Consider the following 20,603-nt stretch of genomic DNA (forward strand, 5'->3'; position numbering starts at 1 on the left):
CTTATACTAAGCCAAGGACATCTCAGCCTTTGCTCTGTCCTGCCAACGGGCAGGCTGGGGGGTGCAGTAAGAGCTGGGAGGGGACAGACCCAGGACAGGTGACCCAAACTAGCCAAAGGGGTATTCCATACCATCTGACGTCATGCTAAACAATATATAGGGGTGGCTAGCCGGGGGGAGGGGGCCGGACTGCTCGGGGTTAGGCTGGGCATCGGTCAGCGGGTGGTGAGCAATTGCATTGTGCATCACTTGTTTGTACATACTATTATTACTTTCGTATTATCCCCATTGTATCATCATTATTATTATTGTTATTATTATTTTTGTTATTTTTTTTTCCTGTCTTATTAAACTGTCTTTATCTCAACTCACGGGCTTCACTTTCCATTTCTCTCCCCCGTCCCAGAGAGGGAGGGGGGAGGGTGAGCGAACGGCTGCGTGGTGTTTAGCTGCCGGTCGGGTTAAACCACGACATACAGGTAGGCATTATGTAAAAACGCATATATGTTTGTTTGTAGATATCACAAAGAACTGAGTATCACAATATAGCAAGTAATTATTCAGAGTGAAATATGGTAAGTGCTCTCTCTTATACAGTAAATCAAGGATATATTTTTTCAGAGGTTAGGGAAGACTTGTATAGAGTGAGATGTACTGAGGAAAGTGTCTCAAAGTGTTAATTGTTATACCTTTATCCTGCCTGTCGTTCTCTTTTGTAATTCTCATGTTGAAGGGGTTACAAGAAGATTAGAGGCAATGGTGGAATGGTTCAACTCTCCTATGCAAGACTGCTAGAAACACTTATGTGAAATGCTAAAGGGTGAAGCTGAGATAAAATTTAGACTTCAAAATGTCCTTATGGAGAAGCCATCAAACTGGGGGCAGGGAGCCAATCCTGAAAACCAGGACTAATGCTGCAACACAAGACTTCACAACCTAAACTAAGTTGATGGTTTTCTACTCCTGCCTGTCCTTCAGCTCGATAAACTGGAAATCACTACATTGGTTTCTTACCCAATTTTTCACAGTGGTTTCTAAAACAAGGCTGCTTCTCAGGGAGTACCAGTCTTGTAGAGGAAAGGGAATTCACATTTGCTACTTGTGCACCAGCTTGGGCCAGTAGTAGTAGGCAATATGTGAACCTCAAAAGATTCTCCTTGTCCTGAAGAAAAGAAATTCTGAGCAAGGAGAGAAAAGCCTTCTTGAAAGGGCATGCTCAGCTGAGGGATCATCCACCTAGCCTTCCTCTGTTATTGTTCTCCTGTTGCCAAAAACCTATATTGGGCTCAGATTCATTTCAAACCTAAATTCAATGGCTGCCACTGGGAGTTACACTGGGGATTAATTTGGCTCATCAGGTCTAACCTGATCTTGGCAGCAATTCAGAAATGCAAACACCAGAAAGATTGTTCCTCTGGATAACAGGCCAGGCCAAGCATAGACACCTGCTGTTTTGTGTGAAGCCAATGAATGAGATTCAAACATGAACTTGTACAGGGCTACCATAAATGTGTATCCATGAAATTCAAGCAGAATTAGAAATCTGATCCTATACATGTATACTCCCCCTCCTTTTGCTGTGCAATTGTCACCCCAAATACTTTTCCTCTTCCTCTCTCATACGAAGTTCAAACTTTTTCTTTCCTTAAATTTACTTCAACCACTACTGCCTGTTGCAGCCACAGTTCTTTCAAACACCATATCAACTGCTTTCTGCTTAATTTCACAACTCATGAGCATCTGTTGCTCTTATTATTTATATATCCTGCAACATAAAGCCCCTACCCCTGAATTAGGGATCTGTCATAGTTTCTGTGTAACATTAGGTAACTTGGTGCAACAAATTCTTTTCTACAGTTAATAAAAATCCCCATCTCTTTTAGGAATTTACAAAGGCTAAATCAATTCACCGTTTCTTAGTAAGACTAAAAAATAGGTCAGATTTTTCTTATGCATGTAGAAATCTGTGGTTCTAAACATCAAAATGACAGAAGGCTGCACTCCGTCCTGCTCAAAGTCAATTAGCAGTGGCAGAAAGATGGGTGTTCACTAACAGTGCTGAGTCCATGTTTTTCCTTCCCCACCTTAAAGCATGGGGTATTACGTGTTCTCTGAAAGAGTGGACCACTGGTACACTGCTATATCAAAATACTGTCTTCCTACTTACAATTCCTTATTCCTTTACACTAATCCCTACAGATGCTTAAAGTGTATTTCTGCAGGCATTATAGCTTCCTACACTTTAGCTAAAAATGTGCGGTTATTTAATGCTGGAGTATTTCATTTCTCTTCATTTTAGTAATAAAAACACAGCATTTTTTACAGAAAAATACTTCTGGTACAGTATTGTTCAAAAGCAATGATCTGATGTTTTAGATCTATTGTGCCATCTCTTATTGTGCCTGCAATGAAAAAATAAGCAAGTTCTGGGTAGCATAGTTAGCTAAAAATATAATCTGATAGCAGAAGCCTGTTATTGTAATTTAGAGGAACATTTGTCTAACCAGATACAGTCATGAAAAAAAATCACCTGAAATTTTACAATTAGTATTTTCTAGAGAAAAATCTGTTCTGCATGAAGTCCAGAGATTTTAGTGCATTAGGACCACATCACAAAGCAACAGCATCTTACTGAACTGTCCTTGGAGACAGACTGGAACAGGACCATTGACGCTCAGGGGTATCAGAGCCATCTGCAGTGAACGGGTATTTGAGATAGCAGGGTGATCAGACAGTGAGATAACCTAGGTGGAATGGCCTTCTGTGGGACCTCAAGCCTGTAATACTGCTCCACAAACGGAACCACTATCCTACAGCAGCTCCTTGTAGGGGAAGGCAGCAGTGAGTTGGCACAAAGGATAGATGGGGAGAAAGGGGAAGTGTAGGGATAAGAAGTGTGACGGAGATCATGAGAGTTTTCACCCCAAATCCATTCCTCACATAGAAGAGGAATTTCTGTCCGCTGTAAAAGCAATGTGTGCTTGAGCCTGGGAGCTGAGCACAATGAGAGTCATGGGTGGGCCTGGGGTATAGGTGGAACACAGCAGGTGAGATGCACGATACGTAAAGGATTCATGCAGGACAAGGATTTGATCTGAGACAGCCAGCACAGCTTCACCGAGGGCAAATCATGCCTGACCACTCTGGTTGCCTTCTGTGACAGACTGACTGCATCAGTTGATAAGGGAATGCCAACCAGTGTCATCTACCTGGACTTCTGTGACACATTCCACACAACATTTTGATCTCTAAATTGGAGAGAGATGAAGGGTGGTCCATTTGGTGAATAAGAAATTGGCTTAAAGGCCACACCCAGAGAGGTGGTCAATGGCCATATTACCCTGCCCTTTCCCAGTGTTGTGGGAAAGTTCAATCTTCTCATTAAATGACCCAAGACTGGCAGAGCTGGTACCATGCATGTGATCAATGTGAAACATCACATTTACAGATCTGGGATTAAGGCAGTACAAATCTATTGGACTATTGGAGAAGTGCTTTTTATTTTCCAGTGGGTGAAGCTGAGCCATGCTACTCAGCAGAGGAGAATGTGGACGTAGTTCTTACCCTTCTCAAATGTCTGGCTCCAATCTATTTACAATCCTTCGATATTTTTTAGCATATGCCAATAACTGCATATATTTTTCTACTTATTCTGTCTTGAATGTACTGTTACTTTTCTCCTAATGTACGTGCTAAGCAACAGCAGCACTTCATCTAGTTCTTTTTTTTATCACAGCGTTCTGTAAGTACTAATGATACCCCAGCGCAGGCTGTGTAATTATGTATGCCACCATTTTTTTCCTTCTGAAGAATGAAAGAAAGGCAGAGAGGCTAAAGCACAGTCCTTTGGAGATATTTAGGCATTTAATTCCCATTGAAATCAAGGAATTCCAGCCTAAGACTATGCCCGAAGTCATAGTGAAAGAGTTGTCGGGTACTTGATTAAATTCTGGCTCTCCTAGTTTAGCTTCACTGCCCTCCAAGGCTTTTAGCTACAATGCAAATATATATTATATATATATATCCTAATATATATATTAGGAATCTATTCATTTCTGAAGAGAAGGGTGTACCTGAAAATTAGGGTACTGCAGGGTATAGAAGAAGGCCAAGTTTGTCTGAAAAATCTCTTTCCTGTGCTGTCATAATATTTCTGTTTAAATGGTGCCTTTTCTCTCTTTTTTTGGTTTTAACTTAGGAGATCAGAACTGGTCTAATGGTGTATAATCAAGTGTTTATTCTGTGTAACTGTACAAGGACTTCGAGGCTGAAGAGCAACAGCTGCCAGGCATTTAATTTATTTTTAGTATAGGTTGTAAGACTGTATCAGAGTTAACAGAAAGGAACATGTATCTGTGCTACAGCAGATTCGGTGTGAAGTCTTACTAAAGCTTACCCAAACTTAAATGTAACTTAGTTTAACCATGGCTTTGCACTGAGGTCCCAGTAGATGTTTTCTTCTGCTGTCTCTGATGTGAAAGAGAGTAATCTCCAGCTATAGCATGGCAAAGGCTCTGTTACTTCTGCAGTAACTGCTTAAGCTGTCACAGTCAAGCTTCTGATGCAATGTTGATACCTCAGAAGTCAGAAGAAGAGTGAGGGGGGAACCCTATGTCATTTATCATAACCAAAGATTATAGCCAGGCATTGTCCTGGCAGGCGAGGGTGAAGCAAGCTGAACCAAGAGGAGGAGAGGCAATGAACAGTTACAGATATTATATCTCTATTATCTGTGTCACCCTTATTAGTAAGCATAGTAGCTCTCTATAGTAGAGGTTATAATAGCACTGCAGGAATCAGGGAGATGCTGTGGTTGGTTGCCCTTGAATGGCTGCCAGATGTGCACCCAGGCCCTCTTTTCACTCAAACCAGTTATCAGGTAGCTTCAGCGAACTTCAGGTATCTGCCAGGTATGTGCCTCAATCTGAGCCATTACTCTGAGCTCCCTTTGCAGTTTTTTTTTTTTGTTTTTGTTAATAAAAAAAAAAAAAAAAAGGACAGTACCCCTGAGGGTGTGATTCACTACCTGTTTTACAGAAGAGATGAGTCACATGCCAGTAGTGTCTAATTCATCCTCACAGACTATAACAGCAACCAACTCAGATATACAGGTAGATTAATACTATCTAATATTTCCATTAAAAAGAACATTTACCATTAAGCCATTTTGAATAAAAAATACTAATATCTTCTGTTTTGGTACATCAGTTAGCTAGTAAACTGCTTTAGGAGGAGTTTCTGCTACAGGCAGGTTATTGCATTCAGCTCTGTCCATCAGAGATCTTCCTCTGAAACATCTAGTACTGGATACAAGGTTTTGCAATGCTGATAAAATGCTCCTGCAGGATGATATCCCTTAAATTTGATGTTTCTAGCTCCTTTCATGTTACCGTTCTTCTTGAAGGTGTCTTTTTACAACACGAGAATGCCTGCACAGCTCAGATGCACACTGTTGCTAAGAAACAAGTCCCAACTGTGCCTTTAAGACTCTGTCTTTAGAAATACAACTCAAGGAAGTGTTTCTTCTTTTCATTACACTGTATTGTATGTTTTTATTAAGATTTCTTGTAATGTCGATCTGACTCTTGAGGTTACATTTCTATCACAACCTACTTGTACAGGACCCATTCTTTTCCCACTGTCTGCACAGTGCCACAGTGACCCACACAGCTGTATAGGTAATAAATCTATTTTAACATAGTACATTTTAGGGTCACAGTAAGAACTCATTCCGCATGCAACTGCAGTGTAAACGAGATCCAATGGAGCCTACTTACTGCAAATATCTGTTAGTGCTATATTATAATGAACAATACAAATTAGTGTCCTTTCAAATGGCAACTCTGAGTTGTATATATGCTACAAAACAAACTAGCTTACTTGGTAGTTTTGGATTATCAGTGGCGTGTTGTTGTGTTGTGCTTTTTTGGGGGATGGAGGGGTCACGTACTAAGTAAAACATGCTGAAGTCCCCTCTCATGTGTACAAGATGGTGTGTGAGCTTTCACAAGCACAGAGCAGATCACAGAATAATGCGAGGAAATAACCAGCACATAAGAACTAACTGCCTTCTCTGTTGTACTGGTCAATAGCATTTTCACTAAGATGTGGCACAAACATCTTGCTTCGTGACAAATATCAACTCCAAGAGTAATACAGGTAGTTTATTAAAAATGATTTCCTGGGAAGAGATTAAAGGTAACAAAGTATGGTTGTGTGATCTGCGGCCAGTTCTGCTACCATCTTCCTGAGTAATCCTCAGATTATTTTCTCTGACTTCTCTATTCATACTACCAACAGTCTAAGTCTGACACAAGTCTTCCTTCGTATTTCTGTATCATAAAAGGCCTCAAGCATGGTCTGCACTTTACAATACTACTGAATTAATGTAGTAAAACCTTGCTGAGCTACTGACTTGTCACTTCTTGCACCAATTCATAGTGAACATAAGACAATCACAGTCACTGGAATAAGGTCTCATGTCACTTAGGTATTATTCCTTTCACAAAATACATTAAAGAACATTTACTAGTCTATGATAAGTGCCATAAATATTTAAAACCACATTTGTAAGTGAGAAAGAAGAATACGTTTTGTGATACCACAGCCTCAGATTTTTAGCTTTGGTAATTGGCTATTTTGGGAAATATAATTCTTAATGGCTTTCCTACTGCTAATGCAAATTAGGAAGAATCTTCTCAGCTTTTAAATACAATGAGCTCAGCCCTGAAGCTCCTTGTCACAGTAATACTTGTTCACACTAGCAGCCTCGAGTAGTGAACTTATGTTAGTGCTTATGTTTGAGCCCAGTCCTCTTTCCATTATTAATGTGTCATCACACCATGGATTTGTTTGATAAATGTTACATTAAGAAACAAAAATGGTGAGCAGATGTGAGAAATGTTTCTAGAGGCTCAACCCCACATTGCTCTGCACGTTGAGGACTTAAGAGTTCTGACAGGTGGATTTATCTTGAAACATTTTGTACCTGTACTGCTCTGGTTCTGCTGATTGTTGTACCAAGCAATGTGATCTGGAGTCCTAAGAGTAACTATAAAGAAGATGTGTCTGATGAGCTCTGCCTTAGCACACACAGATTTAAATTAGCGGTGAAAGAATGCACAGGAGAAGCACTGATGTGAGAGTAGAACAGGTAAGCATGAGACAGATCTTCAGTTGAGATATGTGTACCGCATTTCAGCTAACACACAGAACAAAAAGCTTTTCTACCTAGTGTCAATAACACACTTATTTATCGTGGCTTCAGCAAAAGAAGGATTCACCATGTAGCTACCAAGCAAGAATGGTTCCAGGGAACTAATATTTGGTCTAAACTCCATTCCTGTCTCCACCACAGGCTTCTACTAAAGATCAACTGCACTCAACAGAAGGAGACACATCCTATTTCTAACTATGTTGCCTTAAATCTAACATCCAAAGTGGCTCCAGTAGGTCTTCACTTTGGAAATGAGAATGTGCCTGTTGGCAACCTTGTGCCTAAGGAGTCATTTGTATCCAGATGGGTTGGTGACACAGAACGGTTGATGGCTAGACAGATGACCACAGAATCATTGAACCATTTAGGTTGGAAAAGATCTTCAAGATCATCAAGTCCAACTGCCAACCTGACCTACTGAGTTCTATCGCTAACCCATGACTTGGTGTCATAGGGAAGACAACTTTTTTCTTCAGATTTGGAAGAAAATGACCAACCCAAAGAATGTAGTATTCTCCTGGCTGGCCATGATTTTGCCTAGGAGTAAGCATTATGTTGCACATTCATACAACACTGCCATAGAGCCTCTATCTTGGCGATGAGACAGGAGAAGAGAGATGAGCTCTTCCTCCTTCCCCACATTCTTCTACATACACTCATAGGCCTCACCTCGAGCACTGTGTGCGGTTCTGGGCACCACAGTACAAAAAGGACATTAAATTGTTGGAGAGTGTCCAGAGAAGGGTTACTAAGATGGTGAAGGGCCTAGAAAGGAAGACACATGAGGAGCAGCTGAAGTCACTTGGTCTGTTCCTCCTGGAGAAAAGGAGGCTGAGGGAAGACCTCATTGTGGCCTACAGCTTCCTCATGAGGAGGAATGGAGGGGCAGGCACCGATCTGTTCTCTTTAGTGACCAGTGATAGAACCCCTGGGAATGGTGTCAAGCTGAGGCAGGGCAGCTTCAGGCTGGATATCAGGAAGAGGTTCTTCACCAAGGGTGGTCACGCAGTGGCACAGGCTACCCAGGGACATAGTCATGGCACCAAGCCTGTCAGAGTTTAAGAAGCATTTGGACTGTGCACTTAGTAACATGGTCTGAATTTTTGGGTAGACCTGTGTGGAGCCAGGAGTTGGGCTTGATGATCCTTGTGGGTCCTTTCCAACTCAGAATATTCTATGATTCTATGATAGCTTGGTTCAAGCTCTGCCTTGCATTTCAGCAGCTATCTGCACCTTTGCATAACAGTAAAATAACACTAGCCTTCTGTGACAAATATGATATAAGGGGTCTACCACTTGAGGCAGAACGGCCAGGTTAACATGTAGCTGACCAATGTAAATAGGATGAAATCTATTTCTGACTCCTCAAGGAGTCAGCTTCAAAGGAATGCCAGCAGAATCAATTTCAAATGTTGATTATGTGGAATTTGTGAGAGGTGTAGAGGACTGAATGAAATAAATACTCAGGTGCAAGTCAATGTACAAAATCACCTTGTGGCTTTAAAGAGAGAAAACAAGGAAGTGGCTTTGTACTTGGAATTGCCAATGACTGTAGTACCTGTGCTCTGTTCTCTCTTTTATATGGGACAGGGAGCCATGAGGGTGGTGAGGCACTGGAACAGGTTGCCCAGAGAAGTTGTCAGTGCCCCATCCCTCAAAGTGTTCAGGGTCAGGTTGGATGGCGCTTTGGGTGGCCTGATCTAGTGGGAGGTGTCCATGGCAGGGGGGTTAGAACTAGATGATCTTCAAGGTCCCTTCCAACCCAAACCATTCCATGACTATACGGGCCATTTAGCACAGTGATTTCTGCAGTGTCAAGTTACCATCTCCTTTCCCCAGCACAACACATCAAGTACGATGTTGAATATTCACACACACAAAAATCATGTTTATGGAAATTAAATTGTCATGGCAACAGAATAGGTCTTGCAAGTATTTTAAAAATAAATTAACAAAACACATTTATGAAATCTAAGATCAATTCTTTCATGAATGCACTTAAACAGATATTAAAAAATGGTTTTCTACCTACGTAAATATGAAATCACCTTAAGCCAAAAATTTCACCTTATCATACTGGTATATGTAATAGATATGCATAGCTATTAATATTTTAAACTACAACAGCAAAACTCAGTTTCAGCTGGACAGATACTAACGTGATCATTGGGCTTATTTTGTCTCAAGTACAATATTTTCATATATTACCATTCATACTTTGTGATATGACTCAGCTTTTTAACACAAAGCTTGTAACAATGGTTCATTATAATTTAGTTTATTAATCTCCATTAAAATCTCAGCTCTTCAGGGGCTTATAGCGCTTACCTGTGAATGTACAGACTTTCTTTAAAACAATGTACTCATTTGGTTCAGCTGATTATTTTTTTTTCCCCCACTTCTCAGGATGAATTTGACCACTTAGGTTTTGCATTCTTTAGAAACTTTCCACTATTATGACTTGTACAAAATGATTAGCCACAAACTCAAGCTGACAGAGAAATTGTAACTTTGTGTGGATATTCATCAATGTTTGTGTTGAGAACTCAGCCTAGATAAATGACAAGCTGGTGAGATGCTGGATAATTACCTGTGGTATGTTCAAATTCAGATTCCCAGAGATGGCAGCCTTAGTCACGTTACCTTGCATAAGCATCATTACTGAAGTTAGAAATGCAGTACAGGTTGAACCCCTGCAGTGAACACAATTATGTTCCTAGAGTCTCTCTATTGATCACATTCACTGTTTCCTCCAGCAAGATTTAATCATTATCCCCTCTGGGCATATCCTTTGGGTATGCTTGTAACTGGAACTTTTCATTTAAGTTAGTGTATTACCAATTAGCTTTCATCAAACATCTCATTTATATTTACTAGTCTGGAAATTTCAAGTTCTGTCTGCTTAATTCTCTCCTTGATTCTATACATTATGAAACCTAGGAAGTTTATAACTTTATAATGGAAATCAACCAGTGAAATATAACTACACAGAATAGCTTGTGATTTTTTTTTCAAGCTCTTAGAATATTTTCATTTTGCATTTCATAGTCAAAGCATTTTCACTGATAATCATCTTTACATACTGCTACAACCAAGGCCATACACATCCATTGTAATGCTGCAACTGTGTAACTTTGAAGTTGTAGAGCTCTTTAATGAAGACAAGTCTAAAGACAAATGAAAGAATGTTATGTCAGACTGATTTTATATCTCATAGAAAATAAGAAAACTCTTTTGTATTTCTTCTTTCCAGGTTATCTCTGAATGAAAGTTTTCATAAATCCAGTGCAAATTACTGTCCTTTTTACAAAATTAGGGACTATTTTAGAATTCTGTCACCATCCAATTTCATTTCTCCACAAAACTGTACATGTATTCTAAAATTCATTTTTCTACTTTATGCCATCTTCTGCCCCCCTAGGGGAGTGTTTGTTAGGGCACTGCATGTGATTCGATGGGTAGGAAAGAGCCTGGGAAACCTGTGTTCCTGCTCCCTTGACAATCCTGAACAGCTCTACAACCTCTCAATGATCTTTTCATGGTGGACCAGAGAAAATGGAAGAGAACTGTTGCAGGCAACGGTGCTTTATCAACGTTTTTAAATACCTCTGGTGCCCACTGACTCAGAGCACTGGAACAACTCACCTTTATCCTGCAATTCAAGTTCACCTGTTAGCCGAAACTCATCTGTTAAAGCACTCTTCTCATCCAGCTTCCATCTTCAAATCTTTTCATTCTTCTTCTTTCTGTAGGAATTTCTAGTTCTTTGTCCTTCTTACCAGATCTCTGCTAATGTGCTCTCCCAGGCTGTGCTCCTCTCCTTCTGGGCTTGATTCTCTGTTTTTCTCCTTGTCACACCATTCATCTGGAACAGCTTCCCAGAGCCCTTAAAATTCAGTTGGTTCACTTGGCCATTTAATATTTCTTCTGTCTGCTCCTACTTGCACTGTTAATCTTCATGTACATCTGTCCAAATTGCATTGTCAAACCAGACTGCAAGATGCTGAGCAAACCCTGTCTCCTTATGTGTTCATTAAGTAATGAATACATCCACAGAACTGCTGAAACTACAGCAGTGAAAAATGTCTCTGGCCAGTTCTTGTCTTCTATTTTGATGAAAACAGAAGGCATGAGGGAGGGGAGAGAAATTTGTTCACAGTTAAGTTGGTCTGGCAGTGACCACAGTTCAGAAAGCAGCAGCGTTAGGTAGTGTGCAGCTTGACAGTGAAAAGAACCAAAAAGTTGTTATAAACACAAGCAGCACTCAACAGCTGACTTTTACCAACCACAATGAGTGAAGAGCAAAAACTGACCAAATAATATAAACAATACTAAATATTTGGACTATGACAGAGACTGTAGTCAAGAACAAGGTGTTACTGTGCGTGCGTTGTGTATGTCCATAGCAGCAGCATTCGTAAAGCAAGAGAAGATGACAAGAAGGCATGCACAGATGTGGCATAAAGCCTAGGCAGATAAACACAAGGAAAGAATCCAGTCTTAAACAATGGAAAGAGAGGAAGGAAAAGAATACATTAAGTATTCAGGTAAGTATGAGCTAATAAAATATAACTGCAAAGCAGAAAGCAGCTTTATTCAATGGCTCACCCTCCTGTATTTTATGGACACTGGATTAAAACTGAGGGGCTATGACAGGGGCATCCCTAGCAGAGATGCAACCCTAGGAATACCTAGCAAACAGCTGGTACTACTGCTACTATACCAGGGAGCAGCAAGCTGTGAATACACACATCTTTCCCTGCGTCTCCTTTCCTACATTACATGTGCAAGTGAAAAAACTACCACAAAGAACTTCTTGATCTTTTCAATGTATGGACCACTTTCTGAGAAAATAAAAAAAAAAAAAAAAAAAAGTAGAGTAAGGTCTACCAACAGTAGGTTTGCTTTGCTTAATTAAGCTCTCATAAAAAAATAGCTTGTTTCTGCAGACTGCCAGTGGTCTGTGCACCACAGGCTGAAAGGCAACATTAGCTATGGAATTCCAGCAGTAAAGTTCACAAACATAAATTCATAGGAACACCTGGAAAACCTTTGTTTTCCACAAAAAAGGGTGTGAATCACCCATATTCATTCATTTGCATGTCCATAGAAAAGAAAAAGAATAAAAGGAATCATAAATGCCAAAGAAAGCTTGATGTTTTAAAGAACAGACAGTTGAAAGTCCCAATTTCTTTTTGGCAATATTTGCCCTACTATATATAAGAAAATGTGTTGGGTTTTTTTTGTTGTTTTTTAATAAATTAATTTGTTTCAATAACGAAGGTGATGGATATTTACTTGAGGCATCTATTTACAATTCCATGAAGAAAAATAAAATGGGTATTGATAATTTTAGACAGATCTAATTCCTGCAGCTTTCCTAAGTGGTGTTCTACACTTCTTTTCAGCTCTTTACAGAGCTCCCTCTGCTGAAGACAGCACTAGCTTCTAATGAGAACCATTCTTCAGATGCTCATCTTGCATAAATGAAGCCTTAAAGCCAATGGTGCCACTGCAGTTTACACAGCTGAAGGTCTAGCCCTTGAAGTCTATCAAGACTGCAGCAGAATAAACAGAAAACAAAAGACATGTTACATGGAGCTGTCACACCCAAGAAGAGGAGAGCTGTACACCACAGAAGAAAAAGGTTGAGCCGTCTGGGAATCATCCCTTTTTTCTCTAGTTGGCTGTGAGAGGCTGTCCCTCATGATCTCCACCCCTGGCTATTTCATGCCTCATCAGAGGCTGCTCTTCTATCTTCCACTAACGTTATACTATGTATTTCAGTTACTCCCTGCTTAAAAATAGTATTCATGTGTAATTCAGGCTGTGATCCAAAAGTCTGCCCTCTTCCTGACACAAGGGATTCATCCTGGAGAATACCTCACGCTTTCAGATAATTCCACTCCTCATATTTTCCTCCCGTTCTCCCCTTTTGCTTTCCCCTCTTCCCACACATGTGATGTTGAGAGAAGGCAAAACGGGTAGGAAGGAGGGCAAGATTACTGTGTATCAGCTCAGGGAATGACAGAGAGCCAGATCTTCTCCCACGCTGACTGGCACATGGCAGCTCCAGGAGAACGCAGTCTGCAAGCTAAAGGGCATGGACAGACCCTTCTTTCAGCTGCCATCTGCAGCACGTACCGGCTGGAGATGCATGCTGCTCAATCCTGTGGGAAACTGAACAACAGAGGATACACCACCATTTACCTCTGCTGGTGTCCTTGTCTTCCATCCTGCAGAGCTTGGTGGGGTATGAGTTAGCCCTGAGACCCCAGAGGCTTCTCCGAAAGCCCTATACCAAACTACAGGTTCACAGAGTCCGTGGCAGGCTGCCTGTGACACAGCTGAAGACTGGTAGTTGACAGAACCACAGCATTTACTAGAGCACTTCGTAAGGATACCAACTCCTCCTTTTATGGACCCAAACAAGGGACACCTTTTACAGCTCATTCCTGCAGCCCTACCAGATGCATACAAGGAAGACCACAGCATACCATGAAAAATCCTGATCCAGGACATCACCAAGCAGTTGCATCTATCGTAATGAATGGAAGCAGCGTGCAATCTCAAAGCTGCTCCACAAAGCGGACTGCAAGTAGATGGGCTAATCAAGCTTCTCTACATGGCATTTGGTCTGGAAACTTAATTTTTGTCAGGGAAAAATTTAACATATCCCCTGGATATGAAAAAAATCTTCTGAGTATTTTCTAATGTTTATGCAAAAACCCAGTTTACAATTCATCTTAAAAACTGCAATTCTGGGTTACTACAGAAAACCCTAAAAATTACCCAATTGTAGGAAAAAAAATTATAAACAAAGAGAAAATATTACTTCTCCTGTCCAAACAGAGTGATAGAGCAAAACATAAATAGCATACAGGAAAAATAAACTGGATGTTTAAAATTCTCAGATTTCACCCTCATAGATGACTTCCATAACGTAGAAAAGATAATTTAACTGAAGAAAGGAGAGGCTTTCAGATGCTAAGAGACCTCCTGTGTGTTTGGTAGTGCAACAGTGCACAAGTTCTGTTTGGATATTACTTGTTTGGGGTACTAGGCACTAACGAGCACATCAAATGGACTGGGCTCCAAGCAGTGGAACATTGGATTTATTCAGTGTTGCCTATTTCCTCACCTGTTCTGGTGGCTTCTGACCTTCTATTACAAGTGCACTGCAGAGACTACAGATCAGTTATAACTACATGCAAAACAGATGAGGAACAGAATTTGAGGACTGGAAAACAGAGAACTTCTGTTATCACCAGTACAAAGTCACGCTCTCCACCTAAGCAGGGAAAATATCTAAGAAGCCTGTGAAACATCATTTTAACACGTTAAAAATCTGTACTACGGGAACAGGCTCAGATGCTAGATGTGAATACTCCACATCATCGCAAATATTTATTTTGTAAGTGCTGCTCAGCTCATGGAGACAGCTAAAGTGTGAGACTGACACAAGATCTCTTTTTACCCTGACTAATCCTACCAGCAGATTTGTATCCCTCCTGTTTCCCCTTGCATGTAAGCTGTGTGATATATGACAAGATCTGGCTGAGACTGTACACAGTCATATTCTACTTGGTTATAGTATCTCAGAGCAAATTTTTTAGGAAAATGTATAAGACATCAGCAGCTTCATTAAGAGAAGAGCTCATTTATGTATGGACTAAGTGCTGTGCTTTGCATAGGGATGCATCTCCCAAACAAAGCTTTTGGCCAGTCTGTGAGAATGCCACATGGAAGATTTGTTTATTTATTTTTTAAGTTGTAGTTTGTTTTGCTACTTTCATGCCAGATGATCAGGATGAACAGAGTTACAGGCAGTCAAAAAGAACAGCTTATCAAAAGGAAGATGGATTATAAAAAAAATCTAAGGTCATTAAAAAATTAAACAAGCACGCAAAATAATACGACTTGGAGCTGGTCCAGCCAAACAGTGATAATGCAACCAGCAGGGCTGCAAAATCCAGATTCAACATTCAAGCCAGCATGGACTGGGAGCCCTGTACACCAGTCTTTAGAAAGGAAGCGCTGCCTACTGCCATTCTTTACCAGCCCCTTCCACTTGAGGGAAGGCACAGCACTGGTTACCTCCAACAGACCAGCAGCAAAGAGCTTGTGCAGATAACTATACCTCAAGCCAATTCTGGCATGAGGACAGCTTAAAGGGTTTACCCTCCCAGGATGAGGAAAGGACAGAAAGGATTTTCTAGTGTGCTGTGCAAAACACATTTTATATCAAAATCATATCATATTATTCAAATGTGGTAGGAAAAGGGATTGTAAGTCTCCCCATCTACATCTGGTCCAACCAACATTGGGGGTTGGACCCGATGATCTTTTGAGGTCCCTTCCAACCCCTTCAATTCTGTGATTTTTTTTCCTTGTCTACAGTGAGCATATAGTATCTTCAGTGCAGTGGAGAACTACATCCACTTAGCTCTGCTTTTGAAAACCTCTCTCTGAAGGTGGTGGGAAATCGTGACAATAACATAAAAACTCATGGAAGTACTGAACCAGGGAGTTTCTATTTGATTCATCACTGCGGGATCTTCAGGTGTCTGCACTAAGAACCGTGAAAACAACACACCTGAGGGTGCAGCATTACATCTGGAAGCATATATACCAATGCCACTCTTTCTACAGGAACACTATGAGGGATTTAAGAAGGTGAACGTTTTCCTCAGGAACACACCTGTAGCTTAACAGCAGGCAGACAGAAATAGTGATGGTTTGTACCCGTTGCACATAGTAACCCAGACCGAGGTGATGCTTTAATCGTTAAGAATGATTAAGAATTCCAGGTTCATTAAGGAATTAAGCCACCTGAAAATAACAAGACGGGCAGGGCAGCGGCTTTTAAAGTACGGGACAAGCGAGGTGCTGCTGCTCCTGCAGGGAAAGTGCCAGTAACTGCCACAGTAGCTGAAACAGTGCCCAGGACTGTGGCAGATTCAAGGAATGGACTTTTTTTGTTCGATTCTTTTTTAAAGGGAGTGCTTTGCTTACCGCTAGAATACAAAAACACAGCCCCAGTTTACAACCGTGCTACCTCAGCCTCTCACTCGGGACCTCGTACCGCGGAGCTCCTCGCCTCGCTCCCTCGGGGCTTTATCCCTGCCAGCCTCCTCGGCAAACTCCTGCAGACCGTGCCCGGAGGGCTCCGGCCACCCGCCTCAGGTCTCCCGGTGCCTCGGTCCCGTCGCCACAGCGAAGTTTTGGGGCCGGGCAGGGCAGGAGGCGGCGGCAGCGCCCTGAGGCGCCCAACGGCCGCGCGCGCGCCTCGCGCCCCCCGCAGCCCCCGTCCCGGCACCCGCCGCGGGAGCGCGCTCCCCGCCCGCCTCAGGCACCCTCCAAGCCGCCGCCGCCGTGCCCCGGAGCTCCTTACCCAGCCCCGGCACGAAGGTGTTGAGGAAGAGGCAGATGACGGCCACGGGGAAGGGCATGTAGGGGATGGCGGCGCGCAGGGGGCCCTTCTTCTCCCGGACCTGCACCACCACCCCGCTGGAGGAGCCGGCGCCCCGGCTGGGCTCCGCGGCCGCCGCGCTCTCGCCGTCTTTGGGCGAGGGCTCCATTGCCCGGCGCTCGGCGCTGCCCCGGCGGGCTGCGAGCTGCCGCCTCTGCGCGCTCCCGGCGCTGCGCGGCCCCGCCTGGGCGCCCCACTCCCCCTCGGCGCCGCGCGCGCGCGCTCCCGCGGCCGTTCCCGCCCCGGCGGCGCCTCACGGAGCCCGCTCGCCTCAGGGCGCCCCCCCCCAGTGCCCGGTGCCTCACAGGGTCCTCCCCTCCCCGCAGCGCCCAGAAGCGCTGCTTGCCCCCCGTGTTTTTATGTAAAAAGAGCTGCCTGCAGGTGTAAGAGGGGCTGTAAATGGAGCCCACGCGGCTCGCTGCTCGTTTGTGGGTTGAAAAAGCGCTGTCGAAGGGAAGGGGGGAGAGCCACAAGTGTTAGGAGAGAAAATAATAGGCGCCCCACAAGTTGATCGTGGCTTGGGATAATGGGGAAATGTGTCTTCGTTCACATCAGTACTGCGAAGGGAAACGTCCTCTTGTAGGGCTGGTATTTATTCAGCACACAGTAAAATGGGAAGTGGTAATAGGGCTCAAAATGTGTCAGTAGTTAGAAATGATGGCAAGGCTCGGCGAAGGAACTGGGGGAAATATTAAAGGCATTAATCCTGATACAGAGCGTAAGTGTGATATGCATACAGGACTCCTGCATGAGAAGTAGTCAGCGTCTTACTGCACACTTTAAAATTGTATTTTCCCTAGAGGAATTCCTGATAGGTATTTATGGCGGGGGGACTGAGCTAGATGATCTCTGAGGTCCCTCCCAACCCCAGCCATTCTGCGATCACCTGGTTCAAGGGAGAAGTACGCTTCTGTGCAGATGAATGCTTTATTCACCCGGTACTGCTTGTAGATGCTGTGCTGACAGGACTGTAACAGCACTGAGACCTCATACATCGTTCCCATCTCACAGATGTCAGACTGCTCCGTCAGGCTGGATTTGACCCAGTGGACCCTTCCTAGTGCAGATGAGAACTACGCTTATTGCTTACAGAGTACGCAAGTATATCCTCCACTCACAAGACTTCAGACAAGTTTTGTTACACACTTCAGACTGACAAATCAAGCTGAAGGGTATTCTTTGTGCCAAATCTCACAGAAATCCTGCACAGATTCCAGAGGGAGCAGTAGTTACATATTTATTAATTCATCTTCCGTTTGGAGTTTTCCTCTGTCAAAATAACAAAGTCTTGTTCTTTCTGCAAGTTTCTATTAGCCTAGAACTTTTAATGGTGGCACTTCTGGCTGTGTTCTGCTCTGTCCTGAGAGTATGGGATACTACCAGGATCACCGAGGAGATACTCCAGGCTCCAGCATGGCATCAGCATCCCTGGGGGTGTTCAAGGAAAGGTTGGACGTGGTTCTCAGGGACATGGTATAGTGGGTGACATTGGTAGCAAGGGGATGGTTGGACCAGATGATCTTGAAGGTCTTTTCCAACATTAACGTGTTTATGATTCTGTTCTCCATCTTAAATGAAGTTACGACTCAGATCAGATTTCTTGCTACTTATATAATACTTTCTGTTTCTTAGTAAAAGCTGGCTCAGACAGGATTAAATGTTATATTTTGTAAGACGGTCTTTTCAGAAAGCTGTGAAATAGAAAAACATATGTTGCTCCCCTTTCTTAAGATTCCCTTAAATCATGATGCTGACAGAGGCTGATTTACCAGCATATATAACTTTTGATCTTGGAGAAAGGCACCTATTTGACAGCTGTGAGGAATGAGATCTTCTGTTTACTGACACGAGAGCAGTGTAAATGCATGTCTTCCTCATACTGTTGTACGCCTTGACTGGAAGGACTAATTTTAAAAATGAGTTACAAGTCCAAAAAGTACGAGCATTTCAGTCCTTGTCTCCCTGCTACAATTTTCCAGAGCTTTGTACTGTCAATTGAGCTGAAGTCAACAGCTACTGCGATACGGGTCACATCTGAATAGATAGAAGCAGTAAGCACTGCTCAGGGATTTCCAGTGGGATGGAGAGTGTTGTATGTGGAGTGTAAGGAGCTTTATATTCTCTTACACATAGTTGCCTGATCCCTGGTCTGTGCTGAAAGCTTTTGTCCATCTCTTTGTGGAACAGCATTAGCTCTCTGGTGTCTTCCAAAGTGTAGACATCCTCACCAAGAGTTTAACATTGTCAACAAGATGTGCTGAGAACAAAAGCTTTTGCCTGAGTTTGCTTTCTTGAGGTAACTGATGGGCTGTGAAATGTAAGGATCAGAGGTGTTTGTTTTGTTTTGTTTTGTGATATAGCCCAGTGGACTTCCAAGGTTTCCCGTGGAATTAGCTCATAGGATGACTGTTCACTGAGTCCTCTCTTAGGTGTGGAAATCTCTCTTAGGTGTGGAAAAAAAAAAAAGAAGCTGTAGAACCTGTGTCCTCTGCTTTCTGTCAGTAGAGACAGGCTCGATATTCCCATATTCTTCAGTAGGACTTTTGTTATGGTCAGGAGAAGATTTATGTATGCACAGTTAAGTAGTTACTGCAATATGAACTTTCTCTGATGCTGCCAAGTCTGTATCTCTCTTATGAGCAAGCAAGAGACTTAATTTTCTGGTACTGTACTTGCCCATTTTATAAATACTACACAGACATGCACCAGAGAGCTACAAATCACAGCGCTATTCTGTGGCTATTAGGAATTAAAATAGGAGAGAAACAGTATTTTTTTTTTTTTTTTTTCAAGCTTGTTCAGCAAAAGAGGAAATAGCAAAGCTTCACTTGAAGCATAATGCACCCAACTAATTCTGGCATGAGATGAGAATGTAAAAGTGAAAATTAGCATAACCAAGAAAGCAATAATGACAGAAGCTGTTTCTCAGGCAATGAGAGATGAAATGTGTAGCATGCAGAGGGAGTGAATGACCTGTTGGGGAAAGACATGTGGGGAGGGAGGCCAGCAACCCCTGGTTCTTCATTTATTTCAGCAATTCAACTAACTGTAAAAGAGGTTTTTGTACTATCAGGCTGAACCACTGCTCCCCAAGACATATTTATTTTCATCCTGCGATTTATCTGCTTCTTACCTGTCCTTCCTGCTGGAGTTGGAAATTTATTTTAAATCATTTCTTGTCATATAAACAAAAACTTGCTTAAGTTCCTTTCAATCTAGAATGTGATCAGTGCTGCATTTGCTGATCTCCATTTGAGTTATTCTTGCCCATGGGAAGAATATAGCCGGTATGTTAAATGAGAGTTGAGTCAAGTGCAATGGTGACTGGACAGGAAACGTTCTGTAAATCCTGAAAGGGGTGTTTACAGTGGAGATTATTACATTGCTGAATTTCCCAGGCTACATAGATTCTGGATAGATGACTGAAGAGCACAAGGAAAGAGAACAGCATTGCTGCTTTCAGTTTTCAAAGGCTTAGGGAAGGAGAGCAGCCTCAGCTTTCCACCTTTAAATAAAACTCTGATTTAAACTGACTCTTTATTTATTTTTTTAAGACTGTAGTTGGTGTCTCCCTCCATCTCCAAATGATTTCCTGCACAAAAGGAGGCCTACAGAATGTGCACTGGGCTCTGTGTCACCAATAGCTGGCAAAAACTTCACTCTAGCATGCAGTTCTCCAGGGCTCTGTAGGAATGTTGGCTGAGCCAGCCAGAATACTCATTAATGGTGCAGTAGTAGAGAACTGCCCAGTCATGTCACCAGAAACTGACATGCAATCCCATGAGCTCACCATAAGCTTCCTGGTACTTTATCTGCAAGACATCCCAAGTTCTCCCTCTCTCATGTGAAACTTTAGTCTAGTTACTTGAGAACCTTTGCCCTGCTGAACAGACTTCCACATTAGATTTTTCTGCA

General features: G+C 42.4%; 1 protein-coding gene across 2 annotated transcripts in view; it reads right to left on the minus strand.

Annotated features, from left to right (window-relative positions):
* STUM (stum, mechanosensory transduction mediator homolog) overlaps positions 1-16,797 on the minus strand; it is a gene marked incomplete at both ends in the record, with an annotated part of 32,920 nt that extends 16,123 nt beyond the window's left edge. For both annotated transcript variants that reach the window (XM_084284367.1, XM_084284366.1), the window contains one exon: positions 16,611-16,797. In XM_084284367.1, the coding sequence (XP_084140493.1) occupies positions 16,611-16,797 (187 nt within the window). The remainder of the gene's footprint in view (positions 1-16,610) is intronic.
* Positions 16,798-20,603: the final 3,806 nt, after the last annotated feature.

This window comes from Netta rufina (assembly GCF_964035555.1).
Source record: "Netta rufina genome assembly, chromosome: 3".
Lineage (NCBI taxonomy): Eukaryota > Metazoa > Chordata > Aves > Anseriformes > Anatidae > Netta > Netta rufina.